We start from the raw sequence: 13,680 nt of genomic DNA, 5'->3' as shown, positions 1-13,680 counted from the left end.
TGGGATTTGATGAGATTCATCCAAGTGTTCTGAGGGAACTGGTAGATGAAGTTGCCAAGCCACTATCCATCATACTTTAAAAGTTGTGGCAGACTGGTGAGGTTCCCACTGACTGGACAATGGGAAATATAATCCTCTTTTTTATAAAGGGAAAAAAGAGCATCAGTTGCTCTTCCCTGGTGTAACCCTCTCATGGAAGGCCACCAAATTTTTCAGGCATGATTTGTCCTTAGTGAAGCCATGTTGGTTGTCACCAATCACCTTCTTCTCTCCCATGTGCTTTAGCATAGTTTCCAGGAGGATCTGCTCCATGATCTGGCCAGGTGCAGGAGTGAGACTGACCAACATGGGACACAAAGCGGTTATGCCACCTCTACCTTGGAAATTTCCAAAACTTAACTGGACAAAGCCCTGAAGAATCTCATCTGATCTGATGTCTGACCCTGTTTTGAGCAGGAGGTTGGTCTAGAAACCTCCTGAGGTCCCTTCCAACGCAAATTATCTTATGACCCTGTATCGCTTCCCTCAACATTAACAAACTCTGTATTAAATAAATATACATATATATAAATCAAAGCTGCCATTTCCACCTAACAGAGCTGAAGCACCTTATTCTAGCCTCCAAGCAACTACCTGGAAGGCTAAGAAGGCCACTTTATTGACAGCCTCTACAGCCAACCAAATGTATATAAAACACAAAGCAAATAAAAGCGCAATCTATTGCATTCAGGTTCTTACAACTCTTCTCGTTTCAGTAGCTGAGCATGTATTTTGAGAATATATTGGAGGATTGAGCACACGACTACTACGAATTCAGTTGTAATCTTGACTATAACTGATTGTTCTTTAGAAAATAGTCTGTTGTGAACACAAACACATGATCCAAGGACACACTTTGTAGGTGTGTTCCAATTGCCCCTACTTTTCTCTCAGTAACTACTGCACCTTTCACAGAATTTGCCAGCCTTCTACCAACACCTGAGACAGAAAAGTATGTCTCTTTCGTCATTCCTTTCCTACATAAAAATAGTTGTATGTTACAATGCAGGACTGAAACAAAGAAGCAACTTGCTTAAAAGACATCACAGAAAAGTATAATTTCAGATGAATGACTGTGGTACATTTAGGTATTTATACTGCATAGCTAAGCTTTTTCTCTGTGTCTGAATGCCTTAGTTCATTGTGCTGTCTTCAAATTCTACTGTTGTAGGATGAACACTTGTTTTGTTCATTTAAGCTGCCTTATGAAATTTCTTGACACATAACACAGAAAATATTTATACCAATTATGTTCCTGTGGAGGTTTTGAATAACTTGCACTTGAAGAATACACATACTGAGAGAATAAATCAGGCATAACTCCATTATGTGTTGCCTGAGGAGATAAATACTGTGAAACAAAATGAACTGATTCCTCTAGAAAATAAACAAAGAAAGAAAGAAAGAAACACCACAACTTCCCACACTCGCAATCTCTTCTCATTTCAAAGCAGTATGAAGCAAAATACTTCTTTTCTCCAAATAACAAATATTTCTTTATACTTTTATTGCTTTCTTGCCTTAGTGGTGTTTTATATTCAGTTCTGATTTCTATGACTAACACAAAATTAAATGAGGGAAAAAAATGAGAGGCATAAAAAGACACAGGACCAAATTCTCAGCTAATATGAGTTGGTGCCACTTACACACAGCTAAGCTGAATTGGACCAACTGTGATGCAGCTCACAATAGACTATTTTCTAGAGAACAATGAGATACAGTCCAGATTACAACTGCATTCGTAGTAATCTTGTGCAAAATCCTCCAATATATTCTCAAAAAAGTCTTTCTAGAGCAGTGATAAATTTTACAGAAGTTAAGGAAAGAGCACAGCAGCAAATTCCATGGTACTAGTCATGGCTATAACCAAGTATTTCATCATCATTTCTGGCAATTCTAAAGAGCAGCCCAACTGTAAAAGATGAGGATGAGAAACACATGCAGCTGCCAAATTTCATCTCATCATTCCCTACATTCCTTACCCCGAGAGCAGTGCTAAATGGCATTCATGCTATTCTCATCCATAACATTTTCAGCTTCACTGACAAGAAATCCAACTAAGATGCACCATATAGTCTTATGAGGAAAGCATGTGCTTGCCCTGTAAGTACCAAAGCTACCACTTCAATTTCACATAGTCTCTGCTGGCATCTTGCATGGAGGATGGCTTTGCCTAGGTTCAGGTAGTGAGCTGAAAAGGCTTCTTCCATTCATGACCTTAATCGTAACAGCAGTAACATACAACTCACTGCTCTTTATCAGCCATACAATTCCCATGCACCTGTTTAAAAGGTGCATGTACAGACATCCAGATCTACAGGTATATCTGAGGAAGAGTCATGGAGGTAACTATGAATTGCTGCCAGTTTTCTTCTGCAGGATGTGCACTCCATTAACTCTTCAATCTGATGAAGAAAAACTGGAGATAACACAATCTTCATTGGATGTTTCTCTCCCCTTTATCACATATGTGTTGCTACATTGTTCTTGGAGTAGCTGTGTAAGGTACTTTATCTGCTCTAGTGGCTTCATTACTTTTACCTCTTCCAGGTACTTCAAAGGCTTTGCTATTGGGGCACATTTCTCTGCTGTAACATCCTGCCCAATTACCCATAATACACTGTTATTTTGTTTCCTCATTTGAGGTAAAAACATGCATTTCTCTATATTCCAACTGGGAGAGGTGTGCTTCTGAAATACTTTAATTGAAAGTTCCTGTGTTTTGTGTATTATGCCTGCTTGGCCCAAAGTTTGTCTTGTACTTCTTAGAGAGCAGAATAGAAATACATTTTTAAAATATAAATACTGAGATAACAATAAAGTATTGGCATTTGCAATTTTCACAGTGGTCTGGAAAACATTTGCAATATGCCTGTGCTTGGAAAAACTCTATGCTAATGCTAGGCTAAATCTATCGTCTCACTTTAAAAAATAATAAAACAAAATAAAATAAAATTAAAATAAAATAAAGCAGTATTTTGTAGCAGTAAAGACAACATCTGTCCATGTCTATATGCTTTTTCTTAGCATTTTCACCCACTGGATGTACAAAAGCTAGTGGAGCTTTTAAACCCAGAGTGAAAAGGGTAACTTTTGTTTTCCCCACAGAAATCTATCATCATCTGGGACTCAACCTGCAAGAAGTTCTTGGAGAAGCCACATTTTTCAGACTCCCAAGACTACTGTAGCAACAGGCTGGACTCACCTCCTGCAGCATTACCAAAGGTTCCTGCACTGGGGGTGCCAGCCTTTGTAAAAACGCACTATTCCAGCAAGCAAAACTGCATCTGGACCCTAGTTGTCGCTGTGATGCATGTGAAATCTGGAGGGGAAGAGGGAGCATTCTCACAACTAGTCCTGGAATTCCTGCCAGGCAGGGATTAGTCAAGCCTGGACGGCAGCAGGAATGTGATGCTAAACTGCCTGCTGAGAAACACAAGTACTTGTTTCACAGACAGCAGCCCTTGGGCTGCAAGAGTAAGTCAAGCAGCCAATTAAAACGTAAAAACCAAAAACCCAACCAACCAAAAACCAACAACCCGAAAAACCCCCCTTTCCCAAAGTTGACAGCTATTTGTAGAGACTGACATTCCAGGTGTTTGCTGGAACTCCATTTCAGCTCCCAAGGTAACAGACAGCAGGTCAGCAGTGGTTTTAAATACAATCACTTTAAAATCTAACTTCATCTTTTTTTCATTAGCTTCTTCTCCCATACAAGCTGCTACCGGTGGCAGAAGATGAAATTTAGTTAACTGGATTTACTGCTTTATAAGTCTTTGCAGCTGTGCTTTGAAGATATTTCTCTTTTATATAGAGATAAGGAGCTGTCTGCTTCTGAGCCCTTTGGTAGTGCTCCTGGTAAAGCAGAGGCTGCAGCATTCCAACGCCGCCGGTCAGCCCCAAGAGACGCCTCCCGGTGACCCCTCACGTTCCCTGAGGTAACATGGCCGCCCGCGCCGCTCGAGCTCGGGGACGGGGCGAGGCCGTGGCGGCCTGAAAGGGCGCTAAGAGGCAGCAGCCAATCAGAGGCCCGAATTCCGCTCCCCGCGCAGGCGGAGGGCGGAGCCGGGCGGGTTGCGGCGGAGGTACGGTGCCCTGAGGTAGGGGCGGCGCTGACGGGGGCTGCGCCGTGGTGCGGAGCTCCAGGTGGGTTTATGTCTTTTCTGTTTTCCGTTTCCATCATACGCCGCCCTTAGTCACTGCCGGCTTTTCACCGGCGGTGAAAACTGCTGATCTATAGCATCCGATGCTGGCAGAAGTACCTTATACTGCACATTTCACTTACTTATAGTGGTTCTTGGAGTACTTAGAGAGTTCTTGGAAAATGCAGCTGCATCATGTTCTTCTGCAGTTTTATTGTTTCTCCATAAAAAATCTTAAGAGATTTTAAGTATGCTTGGATTGCCTTGTGTCCTTATGTACTGTATATCTTAATCCCACTCTTCCTATTTTAAATTGCTAACTTGAAACTTAACTGATTGAGATGGTTTTGATGTTTACAGATTAAGTGACATACAGTACCTTAAATGGCTACTAAGGAGTTCACTACTATTAGCTGTATTCACAATTATACCACAGTGAGTAACAGTTGCAGCTCTATTGCTTAGTATTTATATGAATGCATGATTATATTGTTATCAGGAAGTATTAATAAGTGATACACATCAATACTATTAAGTTGCAGTTATATTCCCTGTCCTCCTGCCTGTAGTATTAAGGTACAAATCTAGCCCTCCTTGAAAACGCACCCCTTTCTGCTTCACTCTCCCACACCAAGTCTGTTGAATGCAGACCTGACAGAGAGTCCTGCAGGTTGTCCAAAGGGCTTTCCATAGGTCCATTGGTTGGGTTCACCACTGTTTCAAACCATCCACACTCCTTCCATCAGAACATTCCCCTCTACTTCATTCTTCATCTGATTTCATATCTTATTCCCTGATGCTTTTCTTTTCCCCAACCTACCTTTTCACCTCAGCACTTCCTTTTCTCTGCCCAGGCTTCTCTCAAGTGAGCAACCAGCCCCTAATTACATTTTCCTCACTGGTCCCAATTCTGTTTACATCCATACCCAAATTTGGTATTTCCAACAGTGTTACATAGGCAATTTTATCCTAATATCATGTTACCGATAGCTACTGGTATGCACATGGAGACTGCCTTCTGTCACAAGTTCACATTGGTTACGTTCCAATTACATAGTACACCTTTTGGACAGAATTATCTTACTTTACCCTTGACTCTCTTACCTAATTTTAATTAAGAACAAGTATTCTCCTACCTCATGCATACATGCACAACAGTATGCACTCACACCATATCTGTCCTTTTATAGTTTTCATCTCACTTCTGGTTCCCATCAGAGGTATTGACTAATTTAGAGACCTGGTGTTCCAGCAGGACCTCTAGCTCACAATTAGCCTATGAAATCACCTTTCCACTTGTAAAACTGAAGGAGAGAAAAAAGTCCCCTCATAAATACATGAGGCAGTGAAAAATTAATAGTTTAGATAGTTGAACTAATATATTTAAAAGCTAATTTAGAATCCATAAAAAATAATTTACTCAGTTAATTTCTCAAAATTATTGCTTAGGGATGCAATTTGTGTTGCTTACATTCACTTAACAGTTTAGAAGGTTTTCTGTGAAACAAACAGCAAAAGGCATAGCTAAAAAAAAAACCCAAAGCCCAATTCCTTTGGATAAAAATCAAGTGACTTTGGACGTAGTTAGTCTGTTACATACTTGCAAAGGGATAATACTGGATGTTTTGGGTAGTCTTCTGTAGGAAATTCAGTCCAAGGTGCATGTTCTATCAGAAATTAGGAAGTTATTCTTGATGAACCTTAATTTCAACCTTCTTTTTCAACATTATAGGATGATAGCGAAAATTTTTAACTAATCCATATTTTGTATGTCTTCTTGGCAAGGTCAGAGTTGAAAACATCACAAACCAAGATGTTTGCAGCTTTAAAGTATCACTCAACAGACTATTTATATGAGGTATAGTTTTATTATTTCTCTTAATATTTTGAAAGAAATATGGCAGTAACTGAAGAAAAGATTAAGTGCACATTAAAAAATATAGAGATAACTGTTTTTCTTAGGAATTATGTTTTGGTGAGGTTGTTGTACTGCACTTGCTGAGGTAACATAGTGAAGTAATTAAGGTTTTTTTTAACAAAAAAATGAAGTACAATTTTGCCAAAACTGAAGAGCATCATAGTTTTAGTGTCTGATGCACATATTATTGTACTTTATAGCCAGTTTCCTGTTTAGACCTTTCTTTGGAGAGTGCACTGTGCCTTCTAATGCATAAAATTTAATTAATTACCTTTTTGGAGAACAAATCAAATTTTCCGACTACTTCAATATATATTAAGATAGTGATACACAACACTCTATTCCCTACTGATTGTAGGGAAGAGGTTTTATGAAATTTTAGATTAAACTAATGGAGAGCAGATGGTTATTATTTTGGTTTAATAGGTGTTGATGAGTTAAGATAGAGAAACCTTATGAAGTCTTGTTTTTCTTCCTGTTTACATCTGTGTGATGTTACCAACTGCTTATCACTGAAGCACAGTGTTACTTAATTGAGGTTTTACTTATTTACATTTTCAAATAAAAGGTATGGGACAAATAAAACACTTCTCTGGCAGAGTGGTGCTTTGCCAATAGGGGACATTTCTAGTCTGTGAGCAGAATGAGTAGCGAGACATGATGCCCTCAAGAGTTCAGGGAGCGTGCATATACGTACACAAGTGCTCCTGGCACACAGCTGAAGAAATGCAGCCTGGGAAGCAGTCCAGAAATGGTACTTGCGGGTAAAATGAGATCCACATTGTGAAAACCCTGCCCACATCTCTTTCCTCAGAGTACGGGAATTGTTCTATATTGTACCTGTGGTGTGCCTAGTGTTTTCTTAGATTGTAGCAACAGGAGCTTCTTTTTCTATTGTAACTCCAACAGTAGGCAATCTGTCATTCAATATTTGGGTGAAAACCTTACAGTAGTCACATCAGTTTGGTCTTCAGATGTTTCTGTGTTATCTGAGAATGAAAAGTAGGTGTGTCAGCAGAACACATTGTGGGCTATTGTGCAGAAGAGACGAATTAAGTTCATGGCTTTGCTTGCCTAAATTTTGAGGAGTAGGGTGGTGTTGATAGCAGGACAAATGAAAAGTGGTAGAAGAGAGATGTTTGGTGACCTGCTGGATGGCTGCTCTAGAACAGTGTGAATGTTGTTGTGTAATACTGACAGAAGAGGTTAATGGATGTGATCACACATTTAAAGGTATTACAGAACTGACTGTGCAAGTGATACGCTGTGCTAAAAGTACAGCTTCTTGTTCCACAGTTGTGCCTAACTTCTACCCTCCTGCTGGAAATCAGTGATGGTTAATTTGAGTTTTCAGGCATCTGATATATTAAGTGGACTTGCCTAATGCTTCCACTTCTTAGGAAATGCTGGGATTCAATGAGCATATTAGACTGATTCTTACACATATAAGGCTCAACTGGATGTGGAATCCTGCTCTTCATGTACTTGTTATGCACTTCTGTCAAGCCTAGTTACAATTTTTCCTGCTGCCCAGTATAAAAGTATCTTTGAAGAAAGGAGCCTTTGCAGTCGTTAGAGACGCAAGAGTTAGATTCCTCATGCTACTGAGCATTGCAGGTGTCGTTACAAAGTCATCTTAGAACTTCAACATTCTCACATTAGAAACTGACAGCGTATGCAAGCTGTATGGAACTGTAAAAAAGCATATTATATCTTTCAGTTAGAAGAGAAATTTGTAGAGACCTTTGCATTTCCTTGAGAAATAGGGGTAAATATGCATTGACCAAATGCCATAGTCATTAATAATGGCCTTGAAAAACACTTTTATGTATTTGAGAAAGGCTGTGTAGACTAACTAGGCTAGGCTGTAGAAAAGCTAGCAGACTAGCTGTACTTCGTTTTATGATAAATGCAGGGTTTTAGCAGTAATTTCAATACAGGTTATTTAAACTGATGTGTGGCCAGTAACATGTAGAAGACCTTGGTCCAGTTTCCTGGAGTTGTCTGTTTCTGCCTTCTTTGTTCAGAATTTGTAAAGCAGAAGATCACTAGGGAAATGTCATGCTTCCTTCGGGAAGAAGGAATGCAGTATGATATTTTTAAATTTTTTACAAGAGCCCTCTAAAGAAAAGCTACTATGATGGCAATGGTTTTGGCCTTTTCTGTAAAAATTAACTGGCATTTACAGAATTTTAAGTATCGCACACAGGATTAAACTGAAATGGAAAAACAATCCGTGATGGTGACCTTTCACAGAAGTGACAGTGTTCACGTTGCTTTCCATGTCTTTTTTTTCTTTTTTTTCCTTCCCCACCCCCTTCCCCATTTTCTCTCTGCTTATACTGGAAGGTATGAAAAGTGCGCCAACAGCATGGTTGCTCTGGTGGCAGTCCAAGTTGGTGGACTGTTTCTAGTTTGTCACCTGAGGTGTCTAACAGTACAAGCTGTAGTTGGCTAGACGGCATGAAGTGGGTGCACTTTCTAGGACATGAAGCAACAGAACTGAATTCAGGTGATGGATTTAGAACTAGAGAGAAGTTTTTAGTCTCATTCATGATGTTCTCCCACATTTCTATAGCTAATTGGCTTTTCCAAGACACCTTTTATACCCCAGAATTCTTGAGGAAAACTTCTTTTTAAGCTATGAGCTTGTTAATCCAAGCCCCTTTGTAGGAATGATTTTTCTCTGCTTCCTAAACTAACTTTATTCTGTCGTTTTGTGCTGTTCATGCAGTACTGCACATGGGCTTTTGTGGCAAAAGAACAGTTACATAGGTTATTGAAGGTGGTTTTCAGTAGAGCTTCAGTAGAGCTACTGAAGTTGCCAAGTTGACTATATAATTCTAGAACTCAGTTGATTACTACCATGCTCCCCTATTGCTTTTATTGAAGGTAAAAGCATTTAGAAAGGGCTTTTGTTAGCTTTTAATGGCACATGGAAACTGAGAGGCTTTAGAATATTATGAGCAATTAAAACAGCAATAGTAGGAATGATTTAAAATTGTTTCTGGTCAGCTTATACATGTATTAGTTCAGGAGACCAATGAAAGTGTTAAGATAAGGACTTGTAATTGCACATGCAAAGTTTAGGTAAGTGTAGCTAAGCATAAGTGGAGTTTTGCATATGCAGAACTGTAGATTAAAAGTTAAATATCAAGTCAGGTAACTTAATATCTTCTCTTGGTTTGGACTATGTCAGGTTTACAAAAAAATAAAGTCTAAATATAAAATGTGTTTCAGTAGAAAACACTTGAAAACAGTGTGACTGAGGTAGTGCACAAAAAGAAAAAGAATGGAACTGTTTAAATTTTATCACATGCCTTTTTTTGTGCAGAACATGGCAAGGCAGAAGTTGTCCATCTGGAGATTATCACTTTGCTTTCCTCCCTGTTTACAACAAGATGAAAAGTATCATCTCACTGGGCTCTTTGCTGATGATAAGTATAGGAAGCCATGGACTAGAAGTAGGTTATACAGTCCTTAAGTCTTAATTTAGATTTACCGTGGATTGAAGGAAAAGCTTGTGTTTGTGCATAATAGGTCTCCAAAACAAAACAAAAAAACCCACCGAAAAGCAAACCCTGTTATTTCTGGAAGTAGCAGTGTGTCAGTTTATACAGCTCTTGCAGGTAGAACGTGGTCATTACCTGAGTAGAAGCAAATGGGTAATGGATCTTTGCTTGTGTATGGTATCATAAATGAGGTGATATTTAATTAGTTTGTAGAGATCTCTGGAAAACTTCCTGTCTGGATAGAAAAGCAGTAAACAGAGATAAGTAAAATACTAAATCTGATTAGCTAAGAGAGGTTTGAAAGATGATGCTGAGGTTTTGAGCTGTGGGAAAAACTGGGGGCTTCCAAGCTTAGAGGTAAATGTATTTGCATTTTTCCAGTGTGTTTGCATTTACTTTTGCTAGAGGAAACTAAAAGCACAGTTTCTTCTATACATCCCATGGAAAGTTTGGTCAACCTCTGCAATGGTTTGATCAATAAATATTTATAAAAATAAATACTTTATGTGTGATTCTTTTTCTCTCTTTTTGTCTCAGTTACTTCAACACAGAACATGATTGCTATTTTGGTACTGGATCAATGGAAGCAAAGTTTACCTGTGGAGGATTTCCTGGAAAAGTCAGTGACCTTAAGTTAAAAACATACATGATTCCTTTATGATATCATTCCATATATGATATCATTCAGTTACTTTGTGAATCATAACCTAATGATGATAACAGAACATGGAAATGTTTTTTGACAGTAGCAAGCGTCCAGTGTGCTGGAGCTGTACGCTGTAGCGAACAGCTTAAAGATGGCTTTTTCACTTAAAGTAGTATCATGTTTTCAGTGAGTTTTCTGCTTCTTTATCTCATTTTTGTGATGGTTGTGTAATCTATTTATGACATTGCAGAAAGTCTCTGAAATCTTTGTATGAATAGTGAGGCTATTTTCCCCTCTCCCTCTCTCAGACAGTTATCTCTCCTAACTGTAGATGAAGCTATTTGAAGAAAAGTATTTATAAACCTTAACCTAAACCTATTGTTCAAGCTTGCTATAAGGCAGAATAATTTCAGATACAATTCATTTTGAAATTACCTTTGTGTCATAAAATCTCAAATTCTGTATAGTTTCCTTTAAAAATGCAGTGATGTACTGGTTACCTTGATAGGTGTTATATCCAAAAGTCCAAACCTGAGAATATTTTCCAGTTATCTGTGCTTTTCTTTTGCACAAAAGAGGAAGTGGTACTAAAAGTAACTTATCAACATAATGTTGAAAGTTACAAAGGAAGTCACTGAAATATTAAAAAACTTTTAACTGGACTTTGACCCTGTTTAAAAACTGACAGTATGCTATGCCCTACCGAGTGCTGTGTTTGATAAAGTTGTGATCATAAACAATTTTTTTTTTCCCTCCCAAATCTTATGTTTGACTGAGTAATGAAAATTGTTCAATGCTATTACCTTCACTATGGAGCATATGGCTGTAGGCCATTTAACAAAACCCAAGTTGAATACAAATACACTATCTTGGCTACTTCTAACAGCATGTATGAATCTTGTGAATATTCTAGACTTACAGTTTGGCGTAATAACTACTAAAGTATTTCCCAGATGTGCTGATATGTAATATGGCTGTAATTGAATTCAGCATCTTTGTATTGCTTATCACAAGATTCAATACATGCTATTCTAAGACTCTGCTCAGATGACTTTATTGTGTTCTAACAGTAGGTACTAGTTTATACTACTAAACAAGGGCTTTGTGTGGCCTTTTTGTGCTTGTCTGTGTGATTAAAAATTTAGGTAACTAGATAAGGAGAGGTGATATTTTTATGTAAGCTTGTCAACTTTGCCTTTTGGGTTTGGGATTTTTTATTTTTTTTTTTTTAAAGTTCTTTGGGTGAGCTGGTGAGGAATGTAAGTATGAATGACTGATCAAATAAGTCAGTGAAGTGGACTGTTACATTAGGGAAGACTGGTTCAAAGTGCCAAGGAGCCTAATATGTCCTTGGAGAGGCTGAGAAATAAAAAGAGAACAATAAACAAGTAGGAGAAAAATACCAAAGGCGAAAAACACTGAAGAGACACAGACTGCCTAGGCAGAGGTGAGAGGATGCCTGGCAGGAAATGTGATAAGGAAGTGAATCTGTAATTCCTAAGAACTGCCAAACTACCTTACTAGCTTTAGTACATGCACTTCGTTGCCATGCTTATTTTGATGATAGGACTCAATAGTCCATATTTCAAAGAGACTGCTGAAAGTTTTACTTCATATTGTAAAGATCTAATAGAAGCTAAATACATTAAATCTAATGTAGTGCCTTCTGTGTTCAAAACACTGTACAAGCATAGCTGTAGGACTAGCCTGCATTTAAAATATTTACCTTTTCCCAGAACAAAGGGTTGACTCTAGAAAAGGCTGTCTCATGTAGTCTCATGTTTGTTTTTCATTCATTGTGTTTTTTTCCTATTGCAGTTACTAGCAATTTCTGCACAATTATTGAAACATGACTATATGTTTAACCCAGCAGCAAATTTTTGTCATGAGTATTATGACATCAGTAGGTTTGATGCTTTTTTTCAGCCATTATCCTTTTGTTCGGTTTAGTGCTGGGTGTAAACTTAGAGTGCTTTTTCTTGGGGAAGAATTAAATGTGTCATTTAACCATGTACCTAGTGAATAGTGATAACAACTCAGTAATTTCCCATCTTCTTCAGTGAACACAGTGATTATCAAAGTTCTTGGATTATCTTTTTGAGTGCTGTTGATTCACTGGGGAGTCAGGGAAGTTATGACAGTGCTTTTATAACAACTTAGGTATATTTTTCTGCTTTTCAGGAAACCTATCTGCTCTGTAGAGTTCAATACTAATAACGAGTTAATAGAATTTATTCCAAGTTCAAATCCCTCCTCTCAGACTGACACAGAAGAACTTTTTTTACTTACGAAAGATGCTTCTAAGGAAGAATCAACCCAAGAGAAATGTTTGAAGACTGACTATGACACTGAATATAAAGAACAATGGCAAGGTAAAGTTTTTAATCCAGTGTTTTCTAACATTTAGTGGAGTCAGCTTGTTAACTTCCATAATTTTTTGTGCATGATCATTTGGATGATCACAGCCTTTGCAATTGCAGAAGTTATACCATTTAATAGCGATTTACTCCCTGTAGAAGCAGGGCCTGTTTTAACAGTTCAAAATAGTGCAAGCCAAAAGAAGTTTCAGACTTATCAAATATATGGCAGAAGGTGGCAGGAAGTATCACAATAAGTAGATCTTATTGGGCAGTGATCAAAATTCAATGATCTTTTGTACCTCAATAAAATTAGATCCTTATGGCATGTTCTTTTACCATGTCAAGGGCGGAAAGAAGTAAGCAGTTTCTGCTTTATTGCTGGGATGAAGATACTTCAAATTGAGTAGCATTCCTATGTGTTTTCAGAGATTTTATGGTTAATACCTCCGTAATAGAAGTAATGAATTACGATCACAGAAAGCAAAATGTTGAGGAAGTGTTTGATTCAACTGTATTATGATTTATTATTCCGAACTATCAGGTTTATTTTTTTAATACGTTTGGGGGAGTGGTTTGTTGTTTTGGTTTTGTTGGGGGTTTTTTTGTTTGATTGTTGGTTGACTGGTTTGGGGTTTTTAATATCTGATAATTACATTATTTTAGAAAAGAAAAGTAAAGTAATCATTTACTGAGACCTTTTTTCCACGGTCACACAGAGGAGGCAGGTGGTTCTTGATACAATATTGTACAAGATAACATTTACTAGGAACATGCTATCAACAACACAAGTATATTACAGTTAATAATTGAAAGACAGTAATCTTGATTCATCTGATTAAGTAATTACCAGATTTTTTTTCAGAGTTAGGTGGCATGTGGCAGAAGGCTTCAATAATTAATAAAGCTCTTTCTCTAGTGTGCTTACAAAAAAAATAAAAATAATTCAGATGCTTTCCTCATGTCTTAGCTGTTACTTACTTGGGAACAATCAAGAGAGCTAAATGTTTATGGATAGGAGTCTGAAAAGAAAAAGAAAAGTGTAATAAATTTCATAAAATATTAT

The 13,680-nt window shown here is 37.8% G+C and overlaps 1 protein-coding gene across 3 annotated transcripts in view; it reads left to right on the top strand.

Moving 5' to 3' along the window:
• Positions 1–3,174: 3,174 nt before the first annotated feature.
• SHOC1 (shortage in chiasmata 1) overlaps positions 3,175–13,680 on the top strand; it is a 53,100-nt gene continuing 42,594 nt past the window's right edge. For 2 of the 3 annotated variants that reach the window (XM_032919691.1, XM_032919693.1), the window contains exons 1-6: positions 3,175–3,680; positions 3,854–3,977; positions 4,542–4,616; positions 5,967–6,039; positions 10,149–10,230; positions 12,439–12,629. In XM_032919691.1, coding sequence (XP_032775582.1) covers positions 10,166–10,230; positions 12,439–12,629 — 256 coding nt within the window. In that variant the 5' untranslated portion in view covers positions 3,175–3,680; positions 3,854–3,977; positions 4,542–4,616; positions 5,967–6,039; positions 10,149–10,165. The remainder of the gene's footprint in view (positions 3,681–3,853; positions 3,978–4,541; positions 4,617–5,966; positions 6,040–10,148; positions 10,231–12,438; positions 12,630–13,680) is intronic. The other variant, XM_032919692.1, reaches the window with a different exon arrangement.

Source organism: Strigops habroptila, chromosome Z (assembly GCF_004027225.2).
Source record: "Strigops habroptila isolate Jane chromosome Z, bStrHab1.2.pri, whole genome shotgun sequence".
NCBI lineage: Eukaryota > Metazoa > Chordata > Aves > Psittaciformes > Psittacidae > Strigops > Strigops habroptila.
The sequence above is the reverse complement of the archived record's forward strand: the minus strand, read 5'-3'. Positions and strand labels throughout refer to the sequence as shown.